The sequence below is a fragment of the Electrophorus electricus genome, chromosome 17, assembly GCF_041902795.1.
Source record: "Electrophorus electricus isolate QZ-2024a chromosome 17, ASM4190279v1, whole genome shotgun sequence".
In the NCBI taxonomy this organism is placed as follows: Eukaryota; Metazoa; Chordata; class Actinopteri; order Gymnotiformes; family Gymnotidae; genus Electrophorus; species Electrophorus electricus.
In genome coordinates this window covers 18,360,545-18,377,183 of record NC_137513.1, presented here as the reverse complement: position 1 = coordinate 18,377,183, position 16,639 = coordinate 18,360,545, and the positions used below count along the sequence as shown (strand labels likewise).

Here is a 16,639-nt window from a genome sequence, read left to right as displayed (position 1 = left end):
ATTCTTATTACTTTTATTGTTTATCTGCATGAAAGGGTTTTTGTATTAGAGATTTTTATTTATTTATATGCTATGTGGTGTTTCAATGTGCAAATAAACACCCTGCCCAGGTAAATACCTTGCAATTTCTTGGATGGCAGAAAAATTAGTTGGTATAGCTTTGAGTAATCTTTGACCAGAGTGGGTTCATAATGGAATGCTATAAGTCAGATGGCATCTGAATATGGTAACTATTCTGCAACACTTTGTCTGTGTTGGCTGTTCCTAGAACACATAAAAAGTGAAGGAAATAAGGAAATCCTGAAAATCTTTAGATGGTTTATATGGAACCGGCCCTGCCTGCCTGGTTAACTGCACACCTCTCTGCCATCATTAGCCAAAGTCACAAGTGAAGGGTTAACTGGCCTTAGATATGCAGATAATCATTAATGTAGAATATGATTTTTAAGCTTTATCAAGAGGGCGATTGAGTGAGAGTTGTTGATTTCCACTGAAAGACCTAAAGGAATTGTATAAAATCTCTGCCCAAAACTCAAGCAGCCGTTTCATTCATAATGACACCATAGTGATGCCGAGTTTAACCTTCTACTCTGCATCAACCTTTAGCACCTCTTATAGCCACACAGAATGTAACTTCTTTGGCTGTCTCAACCAGTCTAAATTTCTCTCGCACACTTACAGCTCCACAGTTTCTTTCAAATTTCAAATTCAAATTCTTTCAAATTCACATCGAGTATTAACTAAGATGGAAGAACTTGTGACCCATTTGTGTCCCGTTGATTATGCTTATCAGACGGCAGTAAGCATGTGGTTTAATTGTGTAAGAAATATCATTTGACATGTTGATTCATCAGTGTGGAGAGTTGTCTGTAGCTGGACCCAAAGCAGGCAAATAAGCAAAACCATCTAAAGATTGTGTGATCTAGATAGTGAAAAAACATATTGATCTACCTCAAATGTAGTGAAAATTAACACTGTAATGGAGGGAATGGCACAGTCAACTCACAAGCTTTTGCTGAGGGCTAGGGTTAGGTTAGGGTTAGGGATAGACGTAGATACCTGTCCAAATGGCACTAAGATCATGCGGAAAAGTGTATTTGGTCAGCCCACACCTCTAATATTGCATGACCAATGGCTGTCACTGCATGTGAGCTCCATGAAAAAGTAGTTTCCAGAGTCATACTTTTCACACCCACAAAACAATTTTTTAATCAAAATAAAGAGCAAACAGGTGTAGTATATATTTTTAAACAATAGTGCTGATACTTCTTGTAATGTTCACTGCTGATAGCTTGACAAATGTGGCCATTTATCAGCCTGGGAACATAATTTCTTTGAGGGAATGTGAGTTTGAGGGACAGCTGAACTAAATGCAACACGTGGTCCACATTCTAGTCCTCAGCACTTTTCAAAGCAAAGTTATGACCATGAAGATAGTTGATGTACATCTTGGCCACTGGAGCCCTCCATGCAGTGACTCTAATGAATTCTATCATATTATGTGGTGATGCTATGAGGAGAGCCATCATCCATCATGGTTAAGATTACTCAGAGCATTAACCTAGCCCCTACAGCGTTAACCTAGCCCCTACAGCAATAATGTAGTACCTATAGCAGGAAAATATCTCTTTAATTACTCTAAAATAGAGTAATTAAAGCAACACAGCAGCACTTGTAGCATTCATGTTCAATTTAGCATCTGGAGCTCCTCCTGTACAATGTAACACACCTAATCCAACTGATCAAGATTGTGTGTTTAGATTTGGGTTTGAACATTTGTTTGGGCAGCTCTGGGCATTCTTCATATAAAAATATGAAAGTATCTGAAAGTTAAAATGTTATGTGTTTATTTACAGATAAAAAGTGGAATGTAGTTCAGGGAGCCTTACTGGTACTGCTACTGTTTATATCTCCACCAGGAGTTCCAGCTTCTCCCAGGTGTCACGGGGGAGCCTGCTGGTCGGAAGTGACTCGGCAGTTCAGCGCCTTACTCACGGTTTCTCCCAGTGTCTAAATGGGACAGGTTCTACACTGCATGGCTCCAGCCTGTCCCAGCCTAGCCAGCAGCAGCCTCTGGGCTCCCCCAGAGATGCCCGTCACATCCTGCCCCGTGCTCACAGCTCCGAGGAGCCTTCTGAGCTTGAAGCTGAGGAAAGCTACACCTACAAGATGCCCTGTAATGCCCTGGCCTCCTCACACTTGAGCGAACAGCGACCTCCAGACAACTATACCACACCTGTCTCGTTCTACCAGATCCCCCGCACATTCGATAGGAACCACAATGCCCTGACACCATCCACTGCAGACCTGACCAGTGTACCTCCACCCAGGCCACCAAAACCCAGCCAAAGCTCAGACACACACTGGGGCAGTCCCCAGTCTCTTGGGGGGCAGAATGGAGAAGTGACCACTGTGTCTGTAATCCCAAGGAGGAACACACTACCAGCTGTGGAGAACATTAGACTTCACAGAGGTACTAAACACATGTGGTGATCGCCGCACCACCACCACCAACAATAACAAGTTTGTTATTTTTAATTAATAAGGACACTGTTCAAACTACAACAACCGCATAAATTGTTTCAGCGCATCATGAATCACATGACAAAATACTTCAGCTGCACTGAAACATTTCCATGTGTTCAGAAACCTGTCACAGAAATGTTGTCCCGGGGGGGAAAATAAATAAATAAATAATAATAATATATATATGCGCGCATCTGTTTCAGCTCGTTTTCCGAGGCTTTCACTTACAGCTACGTTGTTCTCTCGCTGGTTCCACTCCTTTCACTGCTACTGTCTTCAACTCTTTCTTCCCGGTTGTTTATTCTCTCTTCTGGTTAATGTTCACATCTGATTTGAAACTAAGGGGCAATCTGGCACAGTCTGATCTGCTAATGAAATTCAAGCCATGCAGACAGACCCAGAGTGGATCGTTCCAGGCTGATAAGCAGTGGAACAAAAAAAAAAAACAGACAAAAAGACTCCTTCCTGTGCTTGCACAGTGGGTCTGTGCGTTCAGACCAGACCCAAACCCACCAGCATGTCTGGAATAAGAGGAAGTGACATTATGACCCTTGGTCACAGTCTGGCTTGGTCACAGCCTGTTTGCACACCTGTGTCTGGCTGCTTTCTATAAAGGCTAATTGCGGACCCGCATTTTTGTGACTTCAGAATGTCTTGGTAATTATATTGAGAATTATGCATAAATAACTGGATTTTTATAACTGCTGTTCATAAGTCACTGTCATATGACCTTTACGTTTTATAACATACACATAATTTGACATCTGGTTGCCTTTTTTGCTCTCAGGATCATCGTTTGAGACCAGCGGTCAGCAGCGTCCAGTCTATTTCAATAACTCTGGTCAGATTGTTGAGTCGGTCAATGATGGCTTCAGCTCCTACCTGAGAGCAAAAGGTCCGCTGGCCCGGTCAGATAGCGGTGATTCTGAGGATAACTACGTTCCTATGAATGCGGGCTCATCCTCCTCCCCTCTCAGTGCTGCCCTGGCAGACAGCCCCAAGAACAACTATATTCCCATGAGTCCTGGCCCACACCACTTTGATTTCCCAGGATTCTCTGCCACACTGCCAGCTAGGAAAGGCAGCACAGCCTCCTTGTGCTACCGACCAGGCCGCCTGAGTGATGTCACACCACCACCAATTAACCGCAACCTTAAACCCAACAGAAAAGGTGAGGAACACCATTATTATCATTTCTTGTATGTGCTGAGGAATCCATTGCTCTCTGTGTTAGTTATACGTATGAATCATTTATTCCTGTATCTAATATTTTAATGGACCCTTTATTGGATCTTTTCATGACATCACTAAATCACATGACATCACAAATAAAATCAAATCCTATACAAAGCCAATTTTACCTGTTTTTGAATTATTTGTTTATCATTGCCAGCAAAGCCAACACCTCTGGACTTGAGAAATAATGGCATCATTGACGAGCTTCCTTTTAAGAGTCCTGTTACATTGTCATGGATCAGACCTGTGTAAGTACCATTCACTCCCCATTTATGTCATTTGAATTTTAAAAATAATCTTATGTCATTGGCGCATATTTCCACTAAGAAAATGTATAGGATGCAATGGACATACATCAATCTACAAAACAAGTGTGTGTTCAGTGGATTGTCGGACCTCAGTATACTGGTAGAGAACTTGCACTTTAGAATGAGAGTCTCTGAATAGTCCTAAGCACTTATTTTGTGTCTAGGCCCGCTATTTCCTCACAGCACTGTCGGCCGGTCTCCACCCAGAGCATCACCAGCACAGACTCTGCCGACAGCGAGGAAAACTACGTGGCAATGGTGAGGAATACCTTAAGACTGTAGTTGAAAACTAGACAGAGATATAATGAGTAATAATTACATTATTTCAGAGAGGTTCAAAGATCTATTTTTTTCCCCCACCTTTGGAAATTTGTTCATCTTCTCCAACATTTACAAGTCTATCAGTGGTTAATGTTTATAGAGCCCACATAAATAGCATTACCTCAAACCCTGAGATTGAACAGCAGGGTTCTCAGAGAAAGAGCTAAGACTTTTAGAATATAAGATTAACTGGACAATAATTGTTTTATTTTTTATACCAGTTAAAGCTGGTGCAGATGTTTTTCATGTAAATGTAGGGTGCTTTGGGGAGCTGCACCAATAACAGCTATAAGAGGCTTTATATCTGACTCCAGAGTTCTTGCATTGTGTCTGTCGGTAGCAAAATCCAGCATCTACCTCTCCAGTAGTGAGTGGCACCAGCAGCCCAGCACCCAGGAAATGTGGCAACGTGGATTACCTGGCTTTGGATTTCCAGCCGAGTTCGCCTGGTCCACACAGAAAGGTATCTTAAAGAACATCTTTCCATGGTATGAAAGTACAATGCAGACCATGCCACAATTCAAGTAAATTGTTAATGTATTCTAGTGTTTATGCACTTGTACAGGTTTGGATGGTGGGCTTTTGTACAGGTTTGGTTTTGTACAGCTTTGGATGGTGGGGTTTTGGTTGGACTTTTGTGGTCTCTATCACAGATGCTTGTGCTGTGTTGCTCGGTCCTTAATGTCTCCCCAACATCCTGCAGCCTTCCACATCTTCAGCCACGTCAGATGAGAAGGTGGACTATGTGCAGGTGGACAAGGAGAAAACGCAGGCCCTGCAGAGCACCATGCAGGAGTGGACCGATGTGCGGCAGTCAAGCGAGACTACCAAAGCCGTCAAGTCATGACTCAGTGCTAATGTACTAACGTGCTAATGTGCGGATGCTGGCAGCACAACACACTGGATGACGCTCATCACCTCCTCCTCCTCTGTCAGACTGGTGTGCCAGATATTTGAGACAACTCAACATTGAGCAGATCATTTCACTTGTACAGATCTTACCAAATGGAACCCAAAGCCATAAAAATACCTATTATGAGCAGAAAAAATGCTATTAATAACATCCATCAAAGACCTGCCTCACCAAATAACTGGCATGTCTATTTATCTTATTTGAGTAAATCTGTGGGGGGAAAAAGGCCAGATATATGCCTTCCTTGAGCTGGTGTCCTATTTTGAAGAAAACTAACCTTTTTGTGCTGTAATCTTTACTGACCAATGAGTGTTGCAGAATATTTGAAGAACTGTGTTCTTCTCAGAGGTGAGTGAATTTACACTGTCAACTTGCCGATCAAACTGAATTGCGGTCTGTTTCATTGATTTTAGGGGTACAGTTAAATGAGAGTTCAGGAGATTCTCACCATAAATACCAAGTTTATTTATTTGTGTTTAGAGTTCAAAAGAAACTTTTCAGTATGTTGAACTACAGGCTGTGCTGTGCTTTTATATCTCCCCTCATGAGGGTGTTGAACTACAGGCTATGCACTGAGATCTCTATCCTCACCAGCTTTACCCTACGTGCGCATGTTTGGTGAGGAAGACGATGAGAGTAGAATATATTTAAACATTCCCTCTTGGCTTTGCAATAAATTGGAATGTCTCTTATCCTTGCCAAAAGGCGTGCTTATGGACAAAAACTTTTATTTCAGGTTATCTTGTGTGTATATCAAATAGAATATGAACTATAGAAATAGAGTAAATATTGAAATGGTTCTTGGGATAGTGGTGATCTGCATTTTCTCTTCTCAAACTGACCATTTGCTAGACTGGATTCAGCTGTATTTGTTAAAGCCATTTAGTGTCGGTTAGTGTTGCTTTCCCACTGGTTGGTTTGACAGTCGTGGAAAATACATGCATTCATTTTTAAAAATGTTTTTGTTTTATCCACATGTTGATTTATTTATGGACTTCTTCCTTTAGGAATACCTTTATTTTCTTTGGGAGATGCAGGTACAAATACATTTCCAGTATTTCCTGTTTGCAGAGTCATGAGAGCCATGCTGAATGATACTGAGCCATCGGTAATGCCTTACAACAACCTGCTTCTCACTCTCAGTTAATATTCAGTTCAATCTCAGTTCACTCTGTTCATTCTCAGCGTTTATTGTGCAGCTCCGTGGAAATTGGCAACTAATGCTTTACATACTAGGACATTAAGACTATCTCCTATTAAGGAGCATGTGTTGGTGGTTTGCTACTGTGAAATTCTCCAAATAACCACTAACTATAAAAATGCTTCATTATACAGGTAAGTTAGTTCAGGTTCACATGTGTTTGTTTAATTTTTAGGGTGGACTCAAGATTGGAAACCTTCATAATTGCAGTTACAGTTTGCGTATTTACGGCAGTGTGGAAGAGGTGATCACTTGTCAGGACTTGCGTTACAGAATTGCAAGAGAATGAAGACATGGTGCCAATTATTTATAATTCCTGTATTAGTATTACAATGCATCCTCTTTGGAAACTTATTTGCATTCTATTTGTTTTACATTTTCTTTAGAAACCCTGCATGCAGTTCCTATTTTAAAATTACTGTCATAAAAAGTCTTCAAGTTTTATTAGTGATTTTCTTTTTTGTGCTTTGACTACAGTCAATATCTATAGTTACATATAACGTAAACAGTCAGTATAGAAAAATGTTATTTTAGTCAGGTTTCATTTTTAATGGTAGGCTGGGACCTCCAAAATATATTTGTGTTGCTGTTTAAGAACAGGTAATGTCTTGAAACATCATTTATGTTTTTGAACATTTTGTTATGTAATCATGATATTCACAAGCCATTTTCTATTTATTATTTGTTAGAATTATTCGTACTTGTTGAATATTCTGATGGTTTCTGATGGTTTCAGCTCCTCACACTTGTGTATAGATCAAAACATTTTGTCAGTAAGGATTACCATTCTACACACTTGTAAAGTTTATGTTCTAAACTTTGGTAATAACTTTTGGGGATAACTTTCTATAGTATCGTTGCACTGGTATCATTCTTGATGGTTGATCTGTGATTCTGCTGAACGACTGAATGACTGAAATTGGTCATCTCCATACCTTTGTCTATAATGAAAATCCAACCTAATGTCTTGTCCTGGGAGAGTACTTGTAAGTGAACTGAATATCTGTGTTGTAGTAGAGTGTGCTATAGTGTACTGAAAGACTTGTTGACCATTCTAAAAAAGTTCGTTTGACTCAATTCACTTTTAAGTAATGTACACCTTATATTATTTCTACTGTAAAGCATTTCTATTCTACTGCTTGTGAATTAATTTATTAATTTATTATGTGTGTTCACCAAAAATGTGCAAGAATGACAATGTGTGGCTCTACTAACATTAATTTATGCTATATGTCTTGATTTTGTGAAGCAATATGCCAAGTAAAGCCAGTAAAAATGTGGTACGTTTGGGATGCACAAAAACATTTTGTTATTCCGTGATGTTATATACTCGATATGTTGACAAAAATAAACTGCAGTGCAAGCTAAAGGTTTCATTGTCTTATAAATGGAAATAATACCACAACTTAGGATTGTATACGTTGTACTACATCTAACACTATACTGTAACATATCTACTGTAGTTGAGATAATAGACGTGACAATCTAAACGTCTCACTATTCATTTATTTAAATAAATCATTTTAAATGTTACATAAAAACTAATACAACTAAAAGCGAAATGTTTTTATTTCTTAATATTTTTTTTAAAGAGTTTAGAGTTGATTTATTAAGCCAATAAAATCTTGGGATAGAACACCAAGGAATGTGCCAATGGGCTGGCCGCTCCCTGTGATAGCCTAGAGCCGAACATCATCACTGCCCTCTACTGGCAGACAGCCATTACTCAATCGGTCCTACAAAACATCTCCCTGTTCGACAAATATTCTTTTGTTCACTTTTGCCAGTCAGTGCTGACTACGTTGTTACTCAGTTATAGATACGCACAAATTTTTTCAGAGACTTTGCCGTAGCAAGTGGTCTGAAGATGTGGCCATGTTTTAAGCACGTGGGTCAATTAGGTATTGATTTCACATCCTATGTTTTGGGATGTGCATGAGGTGAAAACACAATAGCTACTGTAGCTTTATCTTTGACCCTATTAGAATAGAACATAAATGACTATTATTATTTATACAATTTGAGATATGCCTATACCTCTTAACACACGTAAAAGAAACAACACTACTGTATTCCTACTAGTCATCGTTTTGCTTGCGCTACACTTTGACGTCAGCAGGGGGCACTACGGACACCGTGATAAGTAAAAAAAAAACTTAATGAAGCCGCTATGGTTGGTTAGGTTTTGTTGATGGTGGTAGTAATTGCAAAAATAACCAATGTGCTAGGAAAGTGTAGATTAAAAACAACAAAAATCAATTTAAGACGTCACGCCCTGTGTATCCCTAATCTTTAGTACACCTATTGTTCATCGCTTATTTCCTGTACTGCCGAAGACAAGGGTATGTGTCAAAGTTCAATTAATATCTAACATGTTTAAATCAAAATAGAACAATCTTAATGCATAATGTCTGGTGCATCTGCAAAATAAATTGCGTCAAAACGTACATCTTGCGGAGTTTAGCACCAGTCGCTATTGCTTTTCCGTGCAGTTCTCCGGTAGTACCGCTAGAGCCTGCAAAATGACAGTTAAATCTCGTGCTTTCCTTGTGTCTGGGTTGGACTGCGCGTGAAAGCTTTCTGTCGGTAATCATGCTCTCCGGTGTGCCGCACGCGGTCAGACTACCGACGACGAACTGAACGTGAGAAGAGGCCGCCCGTCCGCGCGTCACTGTTGAGTTTGTGGAGTAAACAGACCGAGCGGCGAACACACCGACCAACGTCAGAGGTGGCCGGGGCTCGAGGCTCGGCGTTGGGTTTGTAACCGGACGTGGAGAACGTTAGACTACTGCTAAATTACACGAACGAGCAGTCAACTTTGTCACGGTATTTCTGTTTTTGTGCACATTTTATGACTATGCGTGCAGCGTAAAAATGAATCGGTTTAAAATTTTAAACTACACCTTGCATTAAACTGAAATAGCACGCTCTGCACTTTTGGCAAGCTATCTAACTGTTAGGAACTATGATACGTGATTTCACTAGCTAGCAAATTGAGAATGTAAACTTTTAAAATCTTATTTTGCCAGTTATCGTGTATTATTGAAACGTCCCAGTCAGTGAGAGTATTTGACGGTTTGTATGTTTAAATCTCCGCTTGAAATGGTCTACGTTCTGCGCAGAAGGAGCTTTAAACTTCACACGTAAACGAGGAATTACGCGCATGGGAATGGGAGAAGCGGCTCCGGCGCGCGCCACAGCTGCTGGCTTTTCTCAAATGTTGGGCGTCGGTTCGGTAGGAGCTGTGCCGGCGGGAGCGGCTGGGACGGCGTCCGCTCCGCGGGGCTCGGTCGTCCCGCAGCTGCACACCGCCATAGTCGAGCGTCTGCGCGCTCGGATAGAGCTGTGCCGACGTCATCACTCCACCTGTGAAACGCGCTACCGACGCGGTCAGGCGGAGACCTCGGACCGGGAGCGCGAGGCCACCCTTCAGCTCCTGAGCATCGTGCAGCAGGGACCTGGAAACAGGAAGACCAAAGGGACCAGATCCGGCACTCAGCATGCCTTGGAGTACAGCAGGGTGAACGGAGAACAGAAACCTCGCATTTCATCAGATGCAGAATCGAAACTTTCTACACGGATTGCTGTAAGTTTTACTAAGTACATTTAATAACCCTGCACTAAAGATCGTGTGTGTTCTTATCGCATACTGACGAACCACCACTCTACGATGCCTGTGTGTGTGTAGAATAATTTGAGAAGAATAGGACAGCGTGGTGCTTGTGTGCTCTTGTCTCATTGTTTTCCTTGTTGATACATTTTAAAACATCAATCAAATATGTTTGTCTGTAAGAACCTTTACACTGTAAAGTCAGAGATGTTCAGCACGTCACGTATAGCCGTGTACTGCAGTACAGCTGTTCTGAAAGACACAAGCACTGAACTCAGGATTTTGCAGTTCAGCAAACAGGAGAACAAATGGCTTTGCTGTTCATTCCATGCTGTCTATGCTTACCATGGTCAATATCACACATCACCATCTTGAATAATGTTACCCTAAATCAGTGAAGCATTTGCTAGGTACATAAAAGACCCTAACCCTAACTTGTGCACATACATGACCCTAACCTATGCACATAAATGCTTAGAGTGATTGAATGCATTTCCTGGCTGTGCTTAAGCCAAACAGGCCTTGGAAACACAGTTGTTGGAGGCCACCCAGTGATTAAGTGCTCTGGGCATGAAGGTGATTGTGTTATTTCCTAATTTCAGGTAGTGACAGATCTGGGTAAAGGGAGAAGCATGTAGAACACTGCCATGGAACAAGATTGGTAGTTCTGTTATGTTTGCTCATACAAAACTTGATAAACAGATAAGGCTCAGAGAGGCATCTATAGGCAGAGTCACAGTCAGACTTATCTGTCGTGGCATCATAAAGATTTTTATAATATTTTGTTATAATGGCTTTTTTGTTGTGGGAACACCTATAGATGTCAGGTGGGACAAAAATGTTACTGCTATCAGATGTTTGGATGTGGAAGGCGTGAGCGGGGAAAGGCCTAAGCATTTGGTGGAGTCTCTTGATTTTGACTCGTCATCGATCCTAAATACTATACTTTGGTCTGAAGCAGTTATCCCAGAACCAACTTAGTGTTTCCTAACAGCACTCCCACTGCTGCCTCTGGAATAACATTAGCCTGGAATGAAGCACCCCTCAGCCTTGGAAGACTGCCAGAATTCCTGTTCCTTTAGTAACCGCAAGCAGCGGATTCTGTGTTCCTGTGTTGGTTTGGTGCCTGAAAATCACTTTTAATCTGCCCTAGAAACATGCACGTTCATTTTTAATCTGCCCCAGAAACATGCTCTTTTCCTGCAAAGACCCATAAGAAGTGTTTGCATTTATTCTTCAGTTTATACCTTCTAGAACTACTCTGGAAGTATTTTTTACAAATTTGTCTGCCCTATAAGTATCCGCCCTAAACATATCCACCCTAAATGTTTCTGCCTTAGTGGAAAGCATAGATTGAAGCATGAAAAGGTTTAAGATGAGAAAGGTGTGTGTGTATGTGTGTGTGTGTGTGTGTGTGTTAGGGGGTTGTCTAAGGAATGGGAATGATGGAAAACTCCAGCAGGGTTGTTCACTCTCCTGGAATCAAAGCTGTTCCAGTCTCATGTGTGCAGACTCTCCCAAAGCGTCTCTGTGAGCTGCTGTGTGTTTGCCTCATGTTTTATTCACAGGCTGGGAGATGACTGAGGCTTTGAAGAGCACAGAAACTATTCTGCATTTACATCCCCTGCTTACATTAGCACAACATAATGGCTCCATTTTTGAGATGTTGCCAGTCTGATCTAGGGCCAGGTTTCACTAAAAATCCTCCCCTTAACAGTTGTGAGTGGAATGATGAAACTGATCTCAGATAAAAGGGCAGTATCGTCTAACTCCATACAATGGAAGCAATCAGTGGGTAGTCTGGCTGCCTTGTCTGAGCTGGAGCATCACTAGTTTCTGTTTCATCTTGCATGTGGCTTGACTTGAATACCAGTTGTTTCAAGAGCCTGGATTTATCCCATGGACATCTGGTAGCTATTCTAGATTCCAAGACTTTCAACTCTGCCACAGTTACCTTTGGTACATGCTATTGAGAATGCAAAAGAGGTAAATACACAAACACTTGTGTATTTTGCACATTTTTTGTGTGCATTTAGTTCCTGTTAATAATATGTTGAACCGGAGGCTATTATTATAGTATTGTCATTTATAGTTCATGTGCTGCTTGTATTCACAAAATTATGCTGTCATTTATTATGAGAGTTTAATCAAAAGGACCCAGTAGTGCTGCATCCGTGATATTAATGTGTCAGAGGCGCCAGTAAGTCTTATGCTTTAGTGGCCAGTGAGACAGGGCTGTGGAGACAGAAATGTGCTAAAGTCTGGTCTTAAAAAGGTCAAGTCCTGTCACTGCACTGGTCTCTCATTTAGGTGAAACTGAGCTCAGAACAATATAGATGTTCAAATATTTATTCTTCACATTCTAGGTTAGGCTTTAGTTCATGATCAGACTGTGCAGAAAGTTAAGGATTGTGTGGACATTGTCATTACTTAAGCCTTTGAATGAGCTGAGAAGTGTTGCCTCTCGAGCTATAAGGCCTGTATGAAGTTGTGATTGCTGCAGGGTTGAAAGGACCCAGCTGAAGGGTTGGTGCATTAGAGAACAACCTGTTATCTGTTCATGCTCCATATAACTTGCAGACGCTGGGCTCTGGTGGGCTGTTTTCCTGCTTGACTAAGGAGAAGGAAAGAGGGTTGGAAAAAAGTGAGGAAGTAAAGAAAAATGTTTGGCCTGCTCTGTCTTTTGACAAGCAGTATGCTTTGTAGGACTTGCCTGAAATTTGACCCTTGTGGGAACCTCCGTCTTCAGGTGAGTGTGTGTTCACACATGCCTGATGGAATCTCTGAATCTCAGTTCAGAGAAAACAGTGCGAGTTCCTTATTAACCTTCACATTTGCACAACAAACTACAATAAACCTATGCAATAGTGCATTTGTAGTCAGTTTGATAAGGAGCATTATTAAATAATTGTTGTAGATTTTTGCTGTTTGTGATTGTTGTTCTGTAGCAGGCTATCATGCACCAGCAGAAACCATTAGCCCTTTTATATATTTAGCATTCATGTCAGTTAATTTAGCAACACAAAATATCTTTTGGTCGTCTTTCAGTCATTTTGAAAAGGTTGGGTGACAACAGACTTGGCTTGGGGGCTATAAGGTAGAATATAATTTGAGGGACTTAAAACACGCCCTAGTCTCCCAAGGAATCCAAGTCCTTTGCCAGGAAACAAGAAGAGTGGACTCCTGATGTAAGAAGCAGATCTCTGGGTGGGAATGTCAGGTCAAATTGGGGCCTTTCTGACTGAATCCAAGTTCAGCACTGTTTACATTACAGTTCAGGGTTTTTCTCACAGCCAGACCAAACAGAGTTCTGTTCCCAGGCCCTGTGCTCTCACACTCCCAGAGCCCTCCAAAGGAGTACCATACTCCCAGAGCCCTCCAAAGGAGCGCCACACTCCCAGAGCCCTCCAAAGGAGCGCCACACTCCCAGAGCCCTCCAAAGGAGCGCCATACTCCCAGAGCCCTCCAAAGGAGCGCCACACTCCCAGAGCCCTCCAAAGGAGCGCCACACTCCCAGAGCCCTCCAAAGGAGCGCCATACTCCCAGAGCCCTCCAAAGGAGCGCCACACTCCCAGAGCCCTCCAAAGGAGCGCCACACTCCCAGAGCCCTCCAAAGGAGCGCCATACTCCCAGAGCCCTCCAAAGGAGCGCCACACTCCCAGAGCCCTCCAAAGGAGCGCCACACTCTGAGACCTCGTTTCCCCTCTCTTATCCCACACTTTGCTCCTTGTGCTCCCCCCATCTTTGAACCTCTGGGCTCAAAGTCACTTGTTGTGGTAATTTTCCTCTTCTTTGTACAGGCACGCAATTTTCCTACCATAAAAAAAAAAATCTGTTATCTGTGACCTGAGTCATGAAAACATTATTAAGGCATAAACATCTCAAGCATTTAAACAAGTAGAAAAAGTAACAAGATAAATTAACAAGAAAAAAAGAATCACTCAATACAAAGTTCTGAACTGTTAGTTGGAAAAAACTAGCATTCTTCTTGCAATAAATATCTTTTGTAGTAGGTGTGATACTGAGGTAGGTCAGTGAAGGGGGGGGGAGCTCTGTATAATGTATATCCTCATATGCTACACTCAGCTCGTGGTTTACAGGTTTCTTGTCATGAACTCATCTGTCCACAGCCTCTGGCTTTGTAGATGCTCTTCTGCATGTCACAATGTTGGCTCTTGTGCTAAAAACACGTTCTGATGGAGAACTTGTAGCAGGCATGCAGAGGTAACATTTAGCTAAGAGGCTCACTTTTGGAAATGTTTGAGTGAATCTTCCACCATGCCAAAGTATTGGTGTCGTCGTCAGCACCAGGATGACGACAGGTAATTATTCAGTTCAGCTTCAGCAGCTTGCCACTGTCTGCTTTTTTCTGCTTTTTAGCTGCAGTCTACAATCTCCTCCCTCAGCTCCTGGACTGGATTTTAAAGTGCTATCAGCTTCTAGGTTTCTGCGTCCTTGCACCGTTTCAGCCACAGTTCTCGCTTTTATGGCATCAGTTTTGTCATCTTTTTCATGTATTGGGTCTTAGAATCACTGCTTGAGCCTCGGTCTCTGTCCAGAAGGTCATCAGTGGCAGCTTCATCATATTTTTGTTCAAATAGCTGATGACCGTAGTCTTGATTCGCTTTGTGAGGTCTGAGTCCTCAGCTTCTGGTTTCAGGAATTCCTCATTGAGGAGGTACAACACAGGCTTCACATAGGATACACTAACATGTCTCTCCAGAGAGTGAAGCTCCCTAGTGGATTCAGAGCCTTGAGGACAGACTCTAGGATTTCCACTTCTTGCCAGGTGGAAACTAGGTGTTTTTATCAGTAGACAGGACTTTTGCAATAGCTTTCTCTTGCTCTAATATTCCTCCAATCATTATCTGATGAGCGCCGCCTGGTGGGTGGTTCTGTGATGACTTTGTGCTTGGGCAGATTGAGCTCCTCTTGAGAAGCTGCCCAAGACTTCTGATTTTTCATGAGAAAGAGAAGGCCCTGACCACCTTCTTACATACACACCTATGGTGCATTGAATTCTGCTGTCTCTCCCATCTCTCTCTACAGGTCAAAATGCACAATATATTCCTGTGATTAGTTGTGTTGGTCATTAATGTAGCTTTAACTCATAAATACAATATCATGTAATGTGCTCAGTATCCAAAATACCTAGGAGCGAAGAACAAAAATGCTCCTCAACATTTTTTTTCCCCTTTAAGTACAGAGGGAAAATTACCCACAAAATATCTACTTATGTAATCTATAAATATATTATGAATGTATGTTTTTTGCATAATAAAATGAATAAAATTACACTTTTCTGCTGCTTAAGTTCAAATCATAGTCTGATTTAGTTAAAATTTGACTTTAAATATTTTGCAAGGTGCGATGTATGGATAAATTTGTCACATCTCAAAATTCCACCCCTTTAAAAAAAAGATTAGTCCCCCCCCCCCCTTCTGTGAATGTCGGCTACTATATAAGGTGAACTAGAACATCAGTAGCTATACCACAACATGCTCATTTTGTACATAATATCATTAAAATACACAATTACTTAGAACATACCAATTGCTAGGTGCAGCCTGTGTCCAAAGCACTGCAGATGAGTCCACTTTTTAAGTGAGACTGCCTTAACAATGTTCGCTCCATAGTGATGCAGACCTGTCGGTCCTCTAAGGCCCCAAGCAGCTGGGAGAATAATTCTGCCGTGTGGTCGTCGGGGATAAATGCCATTTGCATCTGTTTTGCTAATTCTCCTCATCGATGTACTGCACGGTAAGGCTCATGTACGGTTCTAATGTCCGACTTGACCACGTCAGCTGTAGTAGCAAAGTTTCTCATAAGCTTTAACTCTGCTTTCAGTTTTGACTGACCTTCATCAAAAAAAAAAAAGCCACATTGCAGTCTGGGGTAGTTGATACTTTGAATCAAGTACTTTCACAAGGTTTTTGAACCCTTCACTGTGCTAATTGGTGTCATATATCGTTAGCCTTGAAATTGGTGACTGCTTTTATTTTCTGGTGTCTTTCATTTTTTTCATATGGGGTAATGGTGATACAAGTTGTCACAGTTGACTACGTTTAGGACAAACTCCACTGTTTGATGGCTGGCTAGTGCCACTGCTTAGCGGATGGCTATCAACACTTGAACATATGTTCACACTCACTTTGTACTTTGCTGGATGGTACTTTTTCAAATGGTAAAGCAAATTGGTAGTGTTTCCTGACTTTGTCTGCACTGCAAGGCAGCATATTTTGCATTTTGGGCTTAACTGCGCTTGGTCAGACTTAAGATCTCCGAACCACTTCCATATGATAGAAGTGGTGTGGCCTTTCTTTGGAACGATCATTGAGGGAAGAATGCTCTGTCCGGGCTCTCTTCACTTCCCATCTTCCCAGCTGAGCATGCAAATTAACGTGTAGCCTGATGGTGCGCTGCGCGATCTGGCTTGTTCCGTTGGCAGCGCCATTTAGACGGGAAATGGAAACAAGCTTTAGGCAACAGAATTCAATAAACTTTTATCAATCTTATCAAGGAAA

General features: G+C 41.7%; 2 protein-coding genes across 5 annotated transcripts in view; both read left to right on the top strand.

Annotated features, from left to right (window-relative positions):
- gab2 (GRB2-associated binding protein 2) overlaps positions 1-7,874 on the top strand; it is a 35,885-nt gene extending 28,011 nt beyond the window's left edge. Inside the window, exons 4-11 of one of the 4 annotated variants that reach the window (XR_014117907.1) lie at positions 1,920-2,473; positions 3,314-3,697; positions 3,920-4,010; positions 4,235-4,328; positions 4,732-4,854; positions 5,095-5,652; positions 6,312-6,412; positions 6,681-7,874. Coding sequence is in view for 1 of the 4 variants with exons in the window: in XM_081700157.1 (XP_081556283.1) it covers positions 1,920-2,473; positions 3,314-3,697; positions 3,920-4,010; positions 4,235-4,328; positions 4,732-4,854; positions 5,095-5,238 (1,390 nt within the window). In the remaining 3 variants the exon portion in view is untranslated. Of the gene's footprint in view, positions 1-1,919; positions 2,474-3,313; positions 3,698-3,919; positions 4,011-4,234; positions 4,329-4,731; positions 4,855-5,094 lie in introns of all 4 variants that reach the window. The other 3 variants (XR_014117906.1, XR_014117905.1, XM_081700157.1) reach the window with 3 other exon arrangements.
- A 1,154-nt stretch (positions 7,875-9,028) lies between these two features.
- Positions 9,029-16,639, top strand: part of maml2 (mastermind like transcriptional coactivator 2) — a 41,759-nt gene continuing 34,148 nt past the window's right edge. Inside the window, exons 1-2 of the mRNA XM_027027672.3 lie at positions 9,029-9,331; positions 9,628-10,091. Coding sequence (XP_026883473.2) covers positions 9,669-10,091 — 423 coding nt within the window. The 5' untranslated portion in view covers positions 9,029-9,331; positions 9,628-9,668. The remainder of the gene's footprint in view (positions 9,332-9,627; positions 10,092-16,639) is intronic.